Raw genomic sequence first — 13,731 nt, forward strand, 5'->3', positions numbered from 1 at the left:
TTAACATCAACAAATAAGAGCAGGATGTAGAGGGAAGCAACTAATGATACCACCACATCCTGTATTGCTTTGGTTGATCTAAACCTTGTTTTAAAGTTGTATAACCAAAATAAAAGGGTTACCTGGAAACCACTAGTAAACCAAAATATTAAATTTAGTGTGAAAATGTGCAAATACTGGCAAGAATGATATAACAGTTCCTCAAAAGTGTCTCCATAATTCTTACACGGTGGCTCCACGGTCCATAAATGGCATAAGGCGATTTTTAGGAACATGGGACATTTAGGGAAGTGATAAAAATACCAGGAATAAAACTATCTTTTAAATTGCATAATCTTCACTGATACCCTCTAGGAATTAACTTGCATAACATCCACAATACCTCCTGGACTCTAACAGAGTAAAACAGCTGTGTCAGTATGACTGATCCAGAATAGTCCTAATGCTCCATGTAAGGTGATTAGCTCTGCAGCTTAATGTCTTCTGGAACAGAACAACAGCGCTGTGGAAGTGGATTATACTACACCTAACTATATGCTCCAATCTGCCACCTTAACCAGGACATAGTGACAATTACAAAGCACAGAGCAGGTTACAGGCTGTGTATTATTTTGAGTCATTAATAAGGATTATTCTGATAACTTCATCTTAAAATGGGGTCTTATTTGAAGGAAAGCACTGTATATTCGATATATGACACTTACATGACGACTGTTTTATGTAGCCCAACATCATAAATCATTATTTGCCTATAAGCATACAACACACTCAGTTCCTAAAACCTTAAGGCAGGATCCACCACCCAGGACAGAGAGACATGCGTGGCGCAGTTCTCTGAAACGTTATCTTAAGCTGTGATAAAGGTTCATATTGAGGCCAGTACGATGAACAACCAAAGTCAGCACATTATCTGTTAACATTTAACAAACCAATATCTCTCCCACCACTGGTCCAGGTTTAATAAAACACAAAGGGACAGTGGGTTTCGTGATTATATAATCATCCACTGGCGGCCCTAGATTTAGACTTTTAGATGCCTTTAAATATACAGTAACAAGTATCAATCTTGGCTAGAAGCAAATAGCCCTACGTGTCTATACCTACGTGTCAAAGGAAGGCGAAAGTCACAATGTTTAGTCATTAGAACGTCGAGAGAGTAAAAAATATATACATTTGAAATTGATGTGGAAAAGACTACTCTCTTTTGACTAAATCCAACTTCAAGAGTTTTTAATAAAAAGCTGCTGTTTGCAAAAGTGTCTTTCACCAAATTCAGGTCAATATGTTCTACAGTTTCTCCAGAACAGAATGAATTGGTGTCATGTACACCGCTTTTATCTTTTAAGGTGGAGCTCCTCAGAGATAAATACAGTATACGCCCAATTGGAGGGAATCGTCTGAGACTTAGAGGCTTAACAAGCAAGTAGGCTATCCTGAGAAAGAGGAGAAGGGTCATTCATTGGCAGACAGAAACAGGTTATAGTTGAATCTTTCCCACAGTCAGTCGCTGTGATTCCCATTATTTCAACCACAACATGACAAGAAATATGAAACCTTGGCACAGGAAAGTGTAGAGCTACGCCCTTTACCTCAAGGCATATAGCTGTGATAGTTCATACACTTAATCCTCTAGTTTTCCCCCCGTATTCGCGGTCAAATTTGACCGGTCCTGTTTTAACTGCTATTACATTAACACAAAAGCCATTAATCATCACCAAATTTCATTTAACACCCTTTCAAAAATTGTAAATATTGTATCAGACTACTGGTATACATGAAAAACTGCAGGAAATATACAAAGAACAGACACTGAACATGTATTGCGTGTGTCAGGTGTGATCCATGTGGGGGGATGGGCACATAAGGGGGGGGACATGTGTCAAATTGTTCTATGTGTGTACGTACATGTGTGTGTGTGTGTGTGTGTGTGTGTGTGTGTGTGTGTGTGTGTGTGTGTGTGTGTGTGTGTGTGTGTGTTTTTTTTATCTGATCCGGATGGTTACTAATTCCTTTTCTTTATGGCAGTCATCACACATCACACGGGAACACCATAGGTCTTACACAGTTGACTAAGTCATCAAAAATGCAATGAAAGTGGTGATCAGCAATTGTATATGTTCAAATGTCTACTGTGAAGGATATCACAAACCTTAATGCAATCGAATGTAAAACAAATAAGTCAAGATTGATGAAAGTAGTAAATCGCTCAGATTTGACCTGAAGACAACAGGAGGGTTTTAATAACTGGTTTCCTTTAATCTACTGCCAGCCAAGAGCTCACCTGAAATCTGTTCTTGAAACCTTCTACTGCTGCAAAGTAATTGTTTGACAGACAAAAAGCAGCTAGTAGTATGATTTGATACCTCTTATACGAAGAGAGCAACAACTTAAGCTGAGTTCAGATATTAAATTTTTAATTAAGCCTTTTTCAGACATTGATTGATCATTTGTGGCCACTGTCTATAAAGGAGCTGTGATGAACGGCTCTGTTGTGATTGTTCAAAGCTTAGGGATGTCCCGCCCCTTAACCTATCACGTACAATGTGTAGAAGCGCTAGCCAATAGAAGGGCGAGTGCTTCATAGTGATGTCACTATGTCACATAGGTTAACAAACGAATCTTTTTTTTGGCTGGGGAGGAGTGTGAGAGAGAAACTCCCTATAGAGCAGCGGTTCCCAACCTGTGGGCCCCCTAGTGGTCCGCGAAGTCATTGCAAGTGGGCCGCCAAATATATATTTATTTTATTTTATTTTGTACAGGCTAAAGACACAAACATGGACATAGCAATAACATATAGGAGATGACATTCCCATCTCAGACAAAAACAAAACAAAAACAGAAGAAATAAAGATACAGTCAGTAGGATCACTTCAACATTTCACAAACAAAAATAGGTTGATAACCAAAAACCACCTAAGACACAACATGGCGAGTATATTTATTGTTCCTTAAATCCCACTCTTCGTTAGAGCTCATTATTTCCCATTTCATGGCGTGTTCAGCCTTTGATTTTTTTGTGTCAATAATTTTTTCCAAAAATAAATTGTATTTTTTTATCTACTCTTCGAACACCTTAAATTAAGATGACTCCTTGATTGATTTTTAAAATATGTATTTTAGCCAGAAGAATAGTTATATTTATTAACTGTGTGCGGTCTTCATCTAAAAGCCCAAACAAAATATGAAAGGGCGTAAATGTAAAATTCAAAATTTGCCGCCAAATAATTTGCAAAGCATTATGTTTTGTGTGGAAACATTTTCATCATTAAGATTTTTCTTTATTTTAACCTATTTTCCTTTCTCTTTCTCGATCCTACTTAGCAACGGTCATTACAGTCCTTGACAGCGGTCTGTTCTACTGGATTTACAACCTGTCACACATGTTTAGCCTCCGTATTGTTTATGGTTGAATGTGGGCCACGAAAAAAAAATGTATTCTTAAGTGGGCCCTGAGTTGAAAAAGATTGGGAATCGCTGCTCTAGAGGGAACTTTGGAATTTTAGCCTTTGTAGACCATTTACACACAAAATCCATAAAACACAATACAGGAAAACCAGAAAAAAGCACAATAGGGCCTCTTTAACTAAATATATTGATATCAGTTCAGACAGATGAACCAGGGCTAAATAATTGTTGAGATCTAGATAATTATGAGGTCAATCGTTAGAGCTCACTGTGTGCCACCTCAGGCTTTTTGCTTTAAATCAATGACCTGGACTGGGCTATTCTCTCATGTATTCCCAAAGTCAAAATGATTAGATAACATTTAGATTAGATTCAACTTTATTGTCATTGCACAACAAAATGCAGTTTGCATCCAACCAGGAATCATAAAGAGTATATAAGATGGGAACAGGGGCGCCGCCAGGGATTTTGGGCCGCATGGAAAGATATCACATTGGGCCCCACCACCAGGCCCAGGCCACGCCAAGCAAGCACAATTGCTGTAACCACACCTCCAGAACCCAACCGACTCATTTATGCTTTAAATAGCTCTACCTGTACAGGCTTGCATCTATCTTGTAGTCCAATACTAACTGCACAATATTTACTGACAGTGAGCTGTGAAAATATAACACTGTGCAGGCTTGGAACATTCTGCTGCAGTAGAATTCACTATTTGATATAAGACTAACAGTCCTGACAATAGACTCAGTAGTCATCTTTTATGGTGTAAATGCATTTTTAATAATAACATTTTTGAATGGAACATTCTCAACATGAATGCATAAATCCAAATAAATATAACTTAAATATGTGGAAAAATACAGTGTTTGAAATGTATAATTGAAATTAGATGTTAGCTTTTTGTTTTGATATATATTTATATATATATATTGTATTCCAGTCTCCCTTCAGATATGTTAATTGGCATGTCATTCAACACAATGCTGCTCACCTCCTTCAGTTGGGAGAAAAGCTGGTTCAGGTTCAGTATTATGGGGGGACAGGGCTGCTGAGCCTAAATATGGATCTGTTGGTCCTGGCACCAGGGGGAGGGACAACTGATTTAGTATGAATAGCTGCTAAAAATCTACCTGCATTTATTAAATGTCAGCTAAAAGAGGAGTGAAATTAAAAACCTCTGCATTTTCTATATATATATTAACAGTACTTAAAGAGCCTGTGACACGAACCCAACAACTGTTGTGCAATGAAATAGTGGGCTACTAGTAATCTCGAACCGTCAGTTTAAAAAAGAAAAAGCGATACCGTTCCGATAAATATCAATAATTTCGAACATCGCGGGAAAATTCCTTCGACTCATTTTGAGGTTTTGGGGGAAGCCGGAAGTGACGTCAATGCGGGAACGCTTCACTGTGCGGCGAGAGAGCCAAACACGGACAAAGTGTGTTGTCATGCGTAGAAATGGTGAATTACTGAGTTTAGGCACGTTAATAACGTTTTAATGAAGTTGACTACAGTATATTCATATTTGTCAGTGCTTTCATGTCAATTCGGCGAACATAAACATAAATGATCGTGGTGAAGATGATGATTAAATTAGGATTAAAAATCGGTAGTGAGAGCTGCTGAATTTCCTCCCGTCGGATGTGATATAAAAACAAATCGATTATTTTTGTAAACTCAAGTGGATGAAACTACATTTATTAGTGCTTTCATGTCAATTCGGCGAACATATGATACATTAAATGATCGTGAGGATGATGATGTAAAAATCTTTTGTTTGAGCCGGTCTGCATTTCCTGATGAGAAAACAAACCCTAGCTTTTTGTAGTTGCAGTCAGTGGTGTAGTGGGCGTTGGACGCGGGGGTACGCCTTACCCCCACTTATTTGAAGCATGATTTCTTTTTTAAATAGTCTAATACATCTAAAATCATTGCCAGTGTTATCAGTTGCAAGTGTGTGTTTGTTGTAATAATGACGAAAACATAATAGGCAGATTTCACAGTAATTATAATAAAAACGTAGCTCAACTTGATTTATGCAACTTGATTTGAAGCGTGTGTGTGTGAGGGGCAGAACTGTGTTTGTAGGGTGACCAGGTGTCCCGCACTGTGCGGGACTGCACACACAGCATTTTTATTATTTGTCCCGCGTCCCACACATTGAGACTATGTCCCGCATTTGAGTGATAGTCGCGCAGAAAGGCCGGATCGGTTCGCTGACAGCCGGCACCGCCCTTTATTATTATATTGTCTAAACGGCATCATGTAAGTTGCGCTGACAGGCGACACAGAGGTGTCGGACGAATCCCGATGGGCCGGTACCGAAGTGGGCCGGTCGCATAAGTCACTAGCACATCCCCCACTCCCCCCGTTGACAATTTACTAGTTGTACCGAAGTGGGCCGGTCGAGAGACCCGGGCTGATTTTTAGTCCCAGTCCACCACTGGCTACATGACCGTATGATCGCCCATATCGACGCACCTAATTCCTAAACTTCTAACAGATACAAAATGAACCGATCCTTCAGCCTCATATGAGCTCTCAGACACGTTCAAAATTAAACTGTCATCGTGCGTTTACATGCAGATGCTGGGATCCTGAACGGTGCAGCTGGAGCGCTGTGCCCTCATTGACGTCACCCATAATTTGGCGCGACTTGAAGAATCCCCGAGAAGATCCAGGAAATGGTCAACATTGAAGGGCAGATTAATGGTTATCAAAGTACAAATATCCAAGCGGACCTCATTGTCCACCTTTCTAGCTGTGACGCTGACCTTTATCCTTTTGTACGGTTTCATTAAAGAGAACAATTTGCCTACACTACCACTGCGCTCTTCTTCTGAAATCATTTCATCGTCTAGGGCAGCGGTCCCCAACCTTTTTTGCGCCACGGACCGGCTTAATGTCAGACACATTTTCACGGACCGGCCTTTAAGGTGTGGCGGATAAATACAACAAAATAAAATGACAAGACCATGGTATTTTGTAAATATAATAATAAAAAGCCTGAATCCACTGTGTACTTGTATGTAACTTTATTAGCAGCGTCCTCCTGACATTTTTTTTTTTTTTGCGTCCTCCTGACATCCACCAACAACAATAATAATAACATAATAATAACAATAACAACCTCTCTGCCTCGCGCTCTCTGGTCGCTTTGGTAACACTTAAACATACCTTCAAAATACAACATAAAACATATGAAGTTCATGAAAAATACAACTCACCATAACGCTAAATTAATGAGAGCCCTGAGCTTGTTTCTCTGCAATGAGACGGTCCCATCTCGGGGTGATGGGAGACAAAGACACCCGGAGTGTGTTGCTTATGTCCAGTCTATTTCGTGATTTTGTTTTGGTTGCTGTGACTGCAGAAAACCCCGCTTCACACAGATATGATGTCGGAAATGGCAACAGGGTTTTCAGAGCTGCTGTGGCAATCTCGGGGTATTCTGCCATGACTTTTATCCAGAATACCGGCAGAGTTGATGTCTCGAACATCCTTTTCAGGCCGCCGTCATTTGCGATCTCCAGCAGCTGATCTTCTTCTTGCGCGGACATGCTGGATTCGCCGGGTTTGTTGACAAATGGGTCGCGGATCCATTCCTTTTCAGTTCGTGGGTCTTTTGCGGTTGGGAAGTAGCGCTCGAACTCTTTTGAAAGCGAAGACAGGTGATCGTGCACCAGCTGGGAGAATGACTGCTCCGGCTGAGTCTCCTCCAAAATCCCCGCCAATGTTTGAAACATGTCAAATATGCCTCTGTTCACACGTCGTCTCCACAAATCCAGTTTGGCTTTAAATGCAGCTACTTTATCTGCCAACTTGAAGACTGTTGTCATTTTCCCCTGAAGAGACAGATTGAGTTCATTGAGCTGGCTAAATATGTCGCACAAGTAAGCCAGTTTTGCGACCCACTCCTCATCACTGAAATGTGCTGCCAGCGGTGACTTTTTTTCTAAGAGAAATCTTTGCAGCGGCTCTCGTAATTCATACACTCTGGCCAGCGATCTCCCTCGGGATAACCATCTTATTTCTGTGTATAACAGAAGGCGTCTGTGCTCCGCGTTCATCTCCTCACAAAGTTGCTCGAATAGGCGTGAGTTAAGTGCGTGTGCTTTGATGTGGTTGATAACTTTAACAACATCATTCAATACGCTGTGAAGTTCCGGTGGCATTTTTCGGCTCGCCAGCATCTCTCTGTGTATGACACAATGTGTAGATTCACATTCAGGTGCAACCTCCTTAATCCGAGTAGTTAAACCAGACAGCCGTCCGGTCATGGCAGCAGCTCCGTCTGTGCATATGCCGACACAAAAAGACCATTTAAGTTTTCCTGATACGTAATTATCCAGCGTCTTAAATAGTTCTGCGGCTGTGGTTTTGGTTGTCAACGATAGTGTACACAACACATCCTCATGCACATCCTCCTGATAAAGATATCGCATATAAACAAGCAGTATTGCCCTGTTGTCCACATCTGTTGACTCGTCAACCTGCAGTGCGTACCACGGTGATGTATTAATCCTCTCCAACAACTGTGTCTCAATGTCCTCTGCTATTTCCTCGATGCGCCGCGTGACGGTGCTAGCTGACAGAGGGACCTGTGCTATCTTTTTAACCGCAGCCTCCCCCAAAAGTTCACCGCAAATGTCTTTAGTAGCCGGAAGAATCAATTCTTCACCAATCGTGAATGGTTTTTTAGCCTTAGCTATTCGGTTAGCCACCAAGTAGGATGCTCTCAGTGCACTTGCATTTGTTGTTGCAGAGGCCCTCAGTAATTGCTTCTGTCCTTCTTGTTCCTGCTTTTTTCTTTCAAAGTACTCCAAAGGCTTGTTTTTTAAAGCAGGGTGCTTAGTCTCTAAGTGGCGAAGCAGTTTTGAAGGCTTCATTGCCTCATTGGAGAGCCGGTCACCACATATTATGCACAGCGGGCTTGGTGCGTGGGAATCACCTGTAGCGATAAATCCATATTTTAAGTAGGTCTCCTGGTACTGTCTGTTAAATGCAGCTTTCTTTTTCTTGGTGGGTATAGGCTCTTCTTCTGTCTCCTCACTGGCCCTTTTCCCCTTTGCAAAGAAACTTTCCAAAGACGTCTGTTTTTTACTCATCTTTCTAGCTTGTGAGTTTCTAGCTTGTGAGTTAGCGCGACCGTTAATATTTAATATTAGCGCTAACCGTTAATGTATCACGTGACCACAATATTGACATGTGTCAATCGCATAGGTCAAGCGGTGTCAAGAGTGGGTCACGTGAGTCATAGACGGATGTAACGGGTAGAATTCGGAGAATTTTTCAAAATAAAAGATTGTTCAGACTCGAATAATAAATAAAACGGAAATAATGAAAGTTATTTATTCTTTCTGTGCGGCCCGGTACTTAACGACCCACGGACCGGTACCGGTCCGGGGCCCGGGGGTTGGGGACCACTGGTCTAGGGAACACAAAGCCACCAGAATAACAGCAGAGCGTCTACTGGAAGAACAGTTGTCCATCGTAGTGCCTCTTTAATGCGATTAGCTCTGGATTAGCCTGAAACACAGACTACTAGTCCTCTGCTGCAGAACTAATCACAACAAGGCCTCCTTTATCTCTTGCTGAACACATCAACTCCAACAGGGCTTCAGATGGAAAACCATCAGGGGTGATGTGGCTCAGATTCATTATTTTACATATATTTTTTCAGTATTTCCCAGCAGTTTATATAAAAAAGAACTACCTATGTAAACAAGTTGACCTTTTCCGTTCATTACGAGTATGGTGAAGATAATAAAGATGTTACCAGTAATAGCGCTCGGATTGCAAAGTGACTAGAACGCAAACATACACATATTTAAACAAACATATATGAAATCACGCAACATAAACTAGGCATACGTGGGAAACAGTTTATTTTTCAGCCGTTTGTTATTATTGACTGTTTTGAAGAGCAGCATACGTTTTCCTGTTCTTTTCTTTATTATAGCTGCTATCAGGTGTAATCAGTACGTGGGCTACACAGGTTTCACTCTATCACAAATAAGATCATAATGAAACATTAGTCTGTAAAATATGCCAGTAGCAAATGACTTCTCTCACAATATGATTGCAACAAGTAGTCAGACTAGCTTCAGTGGCTATGCTATCATCATCTAATACTAGAGAAACTTTGATACCACCGTTATGAGGCCAAACAGTGTCATTTCAAACAAAAAAAACACACTTATGGGGATAGGAAATATGCAACAGGGGATGTTGCTTGTGTGACAGTCACACAGTGAATTACTACTTTGCAGCAGTCGCTGTAAACAGTAGGCTGAATGACGGTGGACGAGCTCCTCTCCTGGAGTCTGCAAACGCGGCTGAACCACGGCACTCTGGAGGAGAATATAAAGTTGGAGAAGTTGTGCTTCAATTTAATCTTTTCTCGTAAGAATACCAATATGAGCATCGACCCAACGCAGTCCGCCATTGTTCTTACTCCGAGTGGCGTTTCAGAGAAAATCAGCGACGTATAGGGTGGCACTACATGGGCTATGGGCAGTAGAAAACCAAAAGGGTTCGCACATTAAACTTAATGCGAACCAAACCAGCACCGGCTGGGAACTCATTGAAAAGGGGGTATCAGAGTGTCCTAGTTCCTATGATATAACAAATTAAATAAATGTGACCTTACGCAGATAGTTAGCAGAAAATCAATAGATAGATTAAACAATTAAAAACGATGAGGTAATGAGCTTGTTAGCTACTGTGCCTTACAGTATTGGCACTGTTAGTTGCAAGTCTGATGATGCTGACCCTGCATAGCAACCTCACTTTTAGTTTAAGGGTAATTAAGGTGTCCAGTCAGGTCGCAATCCAGTGCAAATCATTTTAGAACTTGCATTAAGGCCTACAGCAAAACCTGCCGTCACCCAACCTCAACCTATCCAATAAAAATAATCATTGAGTCTGGTAAATTCTTCTTGCGTTTTAAAGAAAACCCTGACTTTTTTCTGATTTGTTTTAAACCACTGCTAGATAAGTAGTAACAGGGCAGGCTTTGTTCTTCATCTGAACTTTGAGCAATCACAGTAAGGCTTTCAAAACATGTGAGTCTCTTTCTCAACTCTTGCAAATCAAGTGCGTACAATGTGTTGCAATATATCCTTTCACGTAATAAACCACAGCAACTTCTGCTTTTTGCATAAGCTTAACGGCACCGACATATTTTCAATGTGAATGCATGCAATTGAATGTAGGCAAATAGGCACATGATAATAGGGTTTTTAGGTTATTGGCTTTCCTGTAGGTGCGAGCTGTGGTCAGGGGAAAGCAGCAGGTGCCTCAGGTTTCCCAACTTACCTCTGAGCCAGCGTAACAGGAAGTGATCATGCTGTGCAGGAAGTTGAGGTAGAATATCTTGTATCCTCTCTCGAAACTGAGGCCAAAGGATGGAGAGAAAAAGAGCAAATGATGGACACAATTTACTAAAAAGGAAAAACACAGAGGTTTCAGGACTAGGAAAACACTTTCAAGGAAATGTTTAACGCTATACTTACAGTCGATGACACTGAAAGAAAAATAATACAGTACTTTTTTTTTCTTCAGATAAGTATTTATTTACTAAGGCTGCTAAAATATGTGACTGTGACAAATCATTTTACACACTTTGAGAGCAAGGTTGAGAAATGTCCCCCAAGGGATGCCATTTCAGCTTTGACGTGTACATTCCCTGTTTGCTTCCAGGGAGCCTGAAAGACTTCTTTCTCTATACTAATGGCTTAAATGGCACTATTATGCTCATTTTCAGGGTTCATATCAGTATGTAGTGTCTCTACTGGGACACGTTTCCATGCTTTAATGTTCAGCTTCATATCAGTATGTAGTGTCTCTACTGTGACATGTTTCCATGCTTTAATGTTCAAAAAGCTCTCTATTTTTCTCGTACTGCCTGTGCTGCAGCACCTCTTTTCACCCTCTGTCTGAAACCAGAGCCCAGTCTGCTCTGATTGGATAGCTGGCCAGCTCTGTTGTGATTGGTCAACCACTTAGAGATGTCCCGCCCCATAGCCTATCATGTGAAATGTGTTGGAGCACTAACCAATAGATGAGTGTTATGTAGTGATGTCAATATGTTCTGGAAGTAAAAATAGACGCATAGAGGCATTTCATATTTACATTCACTGTTTGTTTACTATAATAGCAGAAAAGGAAACCAGCAAATATGAAAATGTAGGAAGCTGCAAGCAGTTTCATTTTTCTCTGAAATAAATACTACCAAAGCCATGGGCATTGCCGTGCAGCTATAACAGCCTTATCTCTTCTGGTTGTAAATTTCACACTAGATGTGGAACCTGGCTGCAGGTTGAGACAAAGAGCATTAGTGAGTTTTTGTGAGGCAACTGAGTCTCAGTCAACATCTTAATTCATCCTATAAGTGCTGGATAGGTCAGGACAAGTTCAGTTCATTCAGGTGCACGGGGGCATTGTCAGGCTGAAACAGGAAAGGGCTTAAAAAACCGGTAGCCACGTAGTTTTTGATATATAGTGAAATTCCTCTTATGTAAACGTACAGCTTACAGACTTCCCCTAAAAGGTTTATAAAAAGGTTTCTATATTGTAATGCAGTAGCGGGAAAAATAAATAAAATCATTGATTGAAAACTGAGATGATGCTTAAATAATGTGTCCAACCAAAAATAGTTTGCTGCATTAGTTTTGATTGATAGTTACATTGCAGCACTTTACAAAAATACAGTGATGGATAATAATAAAGTACATTGTAAAAAATGTATTGATTCAGGCTTTCTCAATAGTATATAGCAATATCTTGGATAATCGTTTAAATAACTTAAAAAGCTAAATGCCAATATATGAATGGTTCAAATCACTTAAGGAATTGCTATACATAGTAATGACTGTAGGTTTTGTTTGGAGATAAAGAAGACTGAAGACTTCAAATTGAATTTTCAGAACATTTGTGAATAAAAATGATTTGCCCCTCTCACTTGGAAAAAGCTTTATTATTAACTAATCTCTTCATAAATGGTCAATACTACTTTATGCGAAATCTGTAACATTTAATCAATTACTCAATTCACTAAGACAACAATTCGATTATTTTATTGATCTACTAATTCATAATTTCAAGTGGAATTGTCAACCATATTCTGGTTCCAGATTATCAAATGTAAAAAAAAAATGTTTTGTTCAAATATATAATAGAAAATACATATCTTGGGGGTTCAGACCTGGTGGGAGGAAACAGATTTGATCATTTGGGGCATTTTAATGGGAACTACTTTCTGACCTGCTATAGTCAAAATGCTGAATCACACAATCGAGAAAATAAATGTTAGTTGCAGTCTTTAGACAGCTAACTTGTTCTTAATAATGGCTTATAATTTAATTATGGCTAAAACGCAAAAGATTCAATACCCTAAGCATGAAGAATGTAGGAAAGCTAACGAACCCTTTAAAAGACAATCGTTTATTACACACGTGCTTAACCAGAGAGATTATATAACATTTATAATGGGATTCCTAGAAAGCGTATTCAAGTAAGGAGATAGGCTACTACAGTACAAATCACAATTAGTATTAATATTAATAAACGTACCCTACCTGCTCCAGTGCTTCCGCCTGTTTAGGATTCAGGTCTCCGACTCTGCCGCTCATGTTTGCGAGCAGAAAATTCAACACGGATACTGACGGAGCTCCAAGTCAGATAAACAGATGGAGCGAGAGATAAACAGCGCAGTCACCGTTAACGAGCAGGCGGGTCTCTGTCAGACGCCTCCCAGATGATGTTCAGTCGCTGCCTAGCTACAGTGTCCTCTTCTCTTCGCTGTCAGCAGGTGAGAAAGACCGCCGACGGAGGAAAAAATTGTAAACACAACGCAACGCCCGTCAGAAATTCAGTCCAACCGGCTGACTCTGTCAAAGATAGGGAGTAGGGACAGGAGCGCTACTCGAGTAAGAAAGGAGGGACCAGAAGAGAGGAGTGGCCACGCCCACTGTCCAAACTAACGTTTCCAAACTATCTGAAAAAAGAACAACTGAATCATAACAAATTCCATGGGGGATGAATGGTATTAATGGTTGTCAAATTAGAGAACGGGTTATTTTTAACAAAGATTTGTTTTAATTGTTTGTAGTGGGGATAAGCCAAATATCCACATTGTAGTAAAGAGCTGAGAGATATTGATATATTGTTTACTTTATCCTCTATGCAATGTTATAGATCACGCATTGCCAGTGTGTTGTTTGTGTCTAGATATAATTGTCCAGTAAATTGACAGAAATCTCATTTGCTAATATAGAATGCTTATATAAGGACAGAGTTTGAAAATTGGCACACAAT

The 13,731-nt window shown here is 40.2% G+C and overlaps 1 protein-coding gene across 3 annotated transcripts in view; it reads right to left on the reverse strand.

The window, feature by feature from the left end:
* Positions 1-13,301, reverse strand: part of LOC307043010 (SEC14-like protein 2) — a 23,158-nt gene extending 9,857 nt beyond the window's left edge. The window contains exons 1-2 of one of the 3 annotated variants that reach the window (XM_079687186.1): positions 12,993-13,301; positions 10,732-10,807 (exon numbers count right to left, since the gene is read on the reverse strand). In XM_079687186.1, the coding sequence (XP_079543312.1) occupies positions 10,732-10,807; positions 12,993-13,046 (130 nt within the window). In that variant the 5' untranslated portion in view covers positions 13,047-13,301. Of the gene's footprint in view, positions 1-10,731; positions 10,857-12,987 lie in introns of all 3 variants that reach the window. The other 2 variants (XM_079687185.1, XM_079687187.1) reach the window with 2 other exon arrangements.
* Between the last annotated feature and the right edge of the window lie 430 nt (positions 13,302-13,731).

Source organism: Notothenia rossii, assembly GCF_949606895.1.
Source record: "Notothenia rossii genome assembly, chromosome: 6".
Lineage (NCBI taxonomy): Eukaryota > Metazoa > Chordata > Actinopteri > Perciformes > Nototheniidae > Notothenia > Notothenia rossii.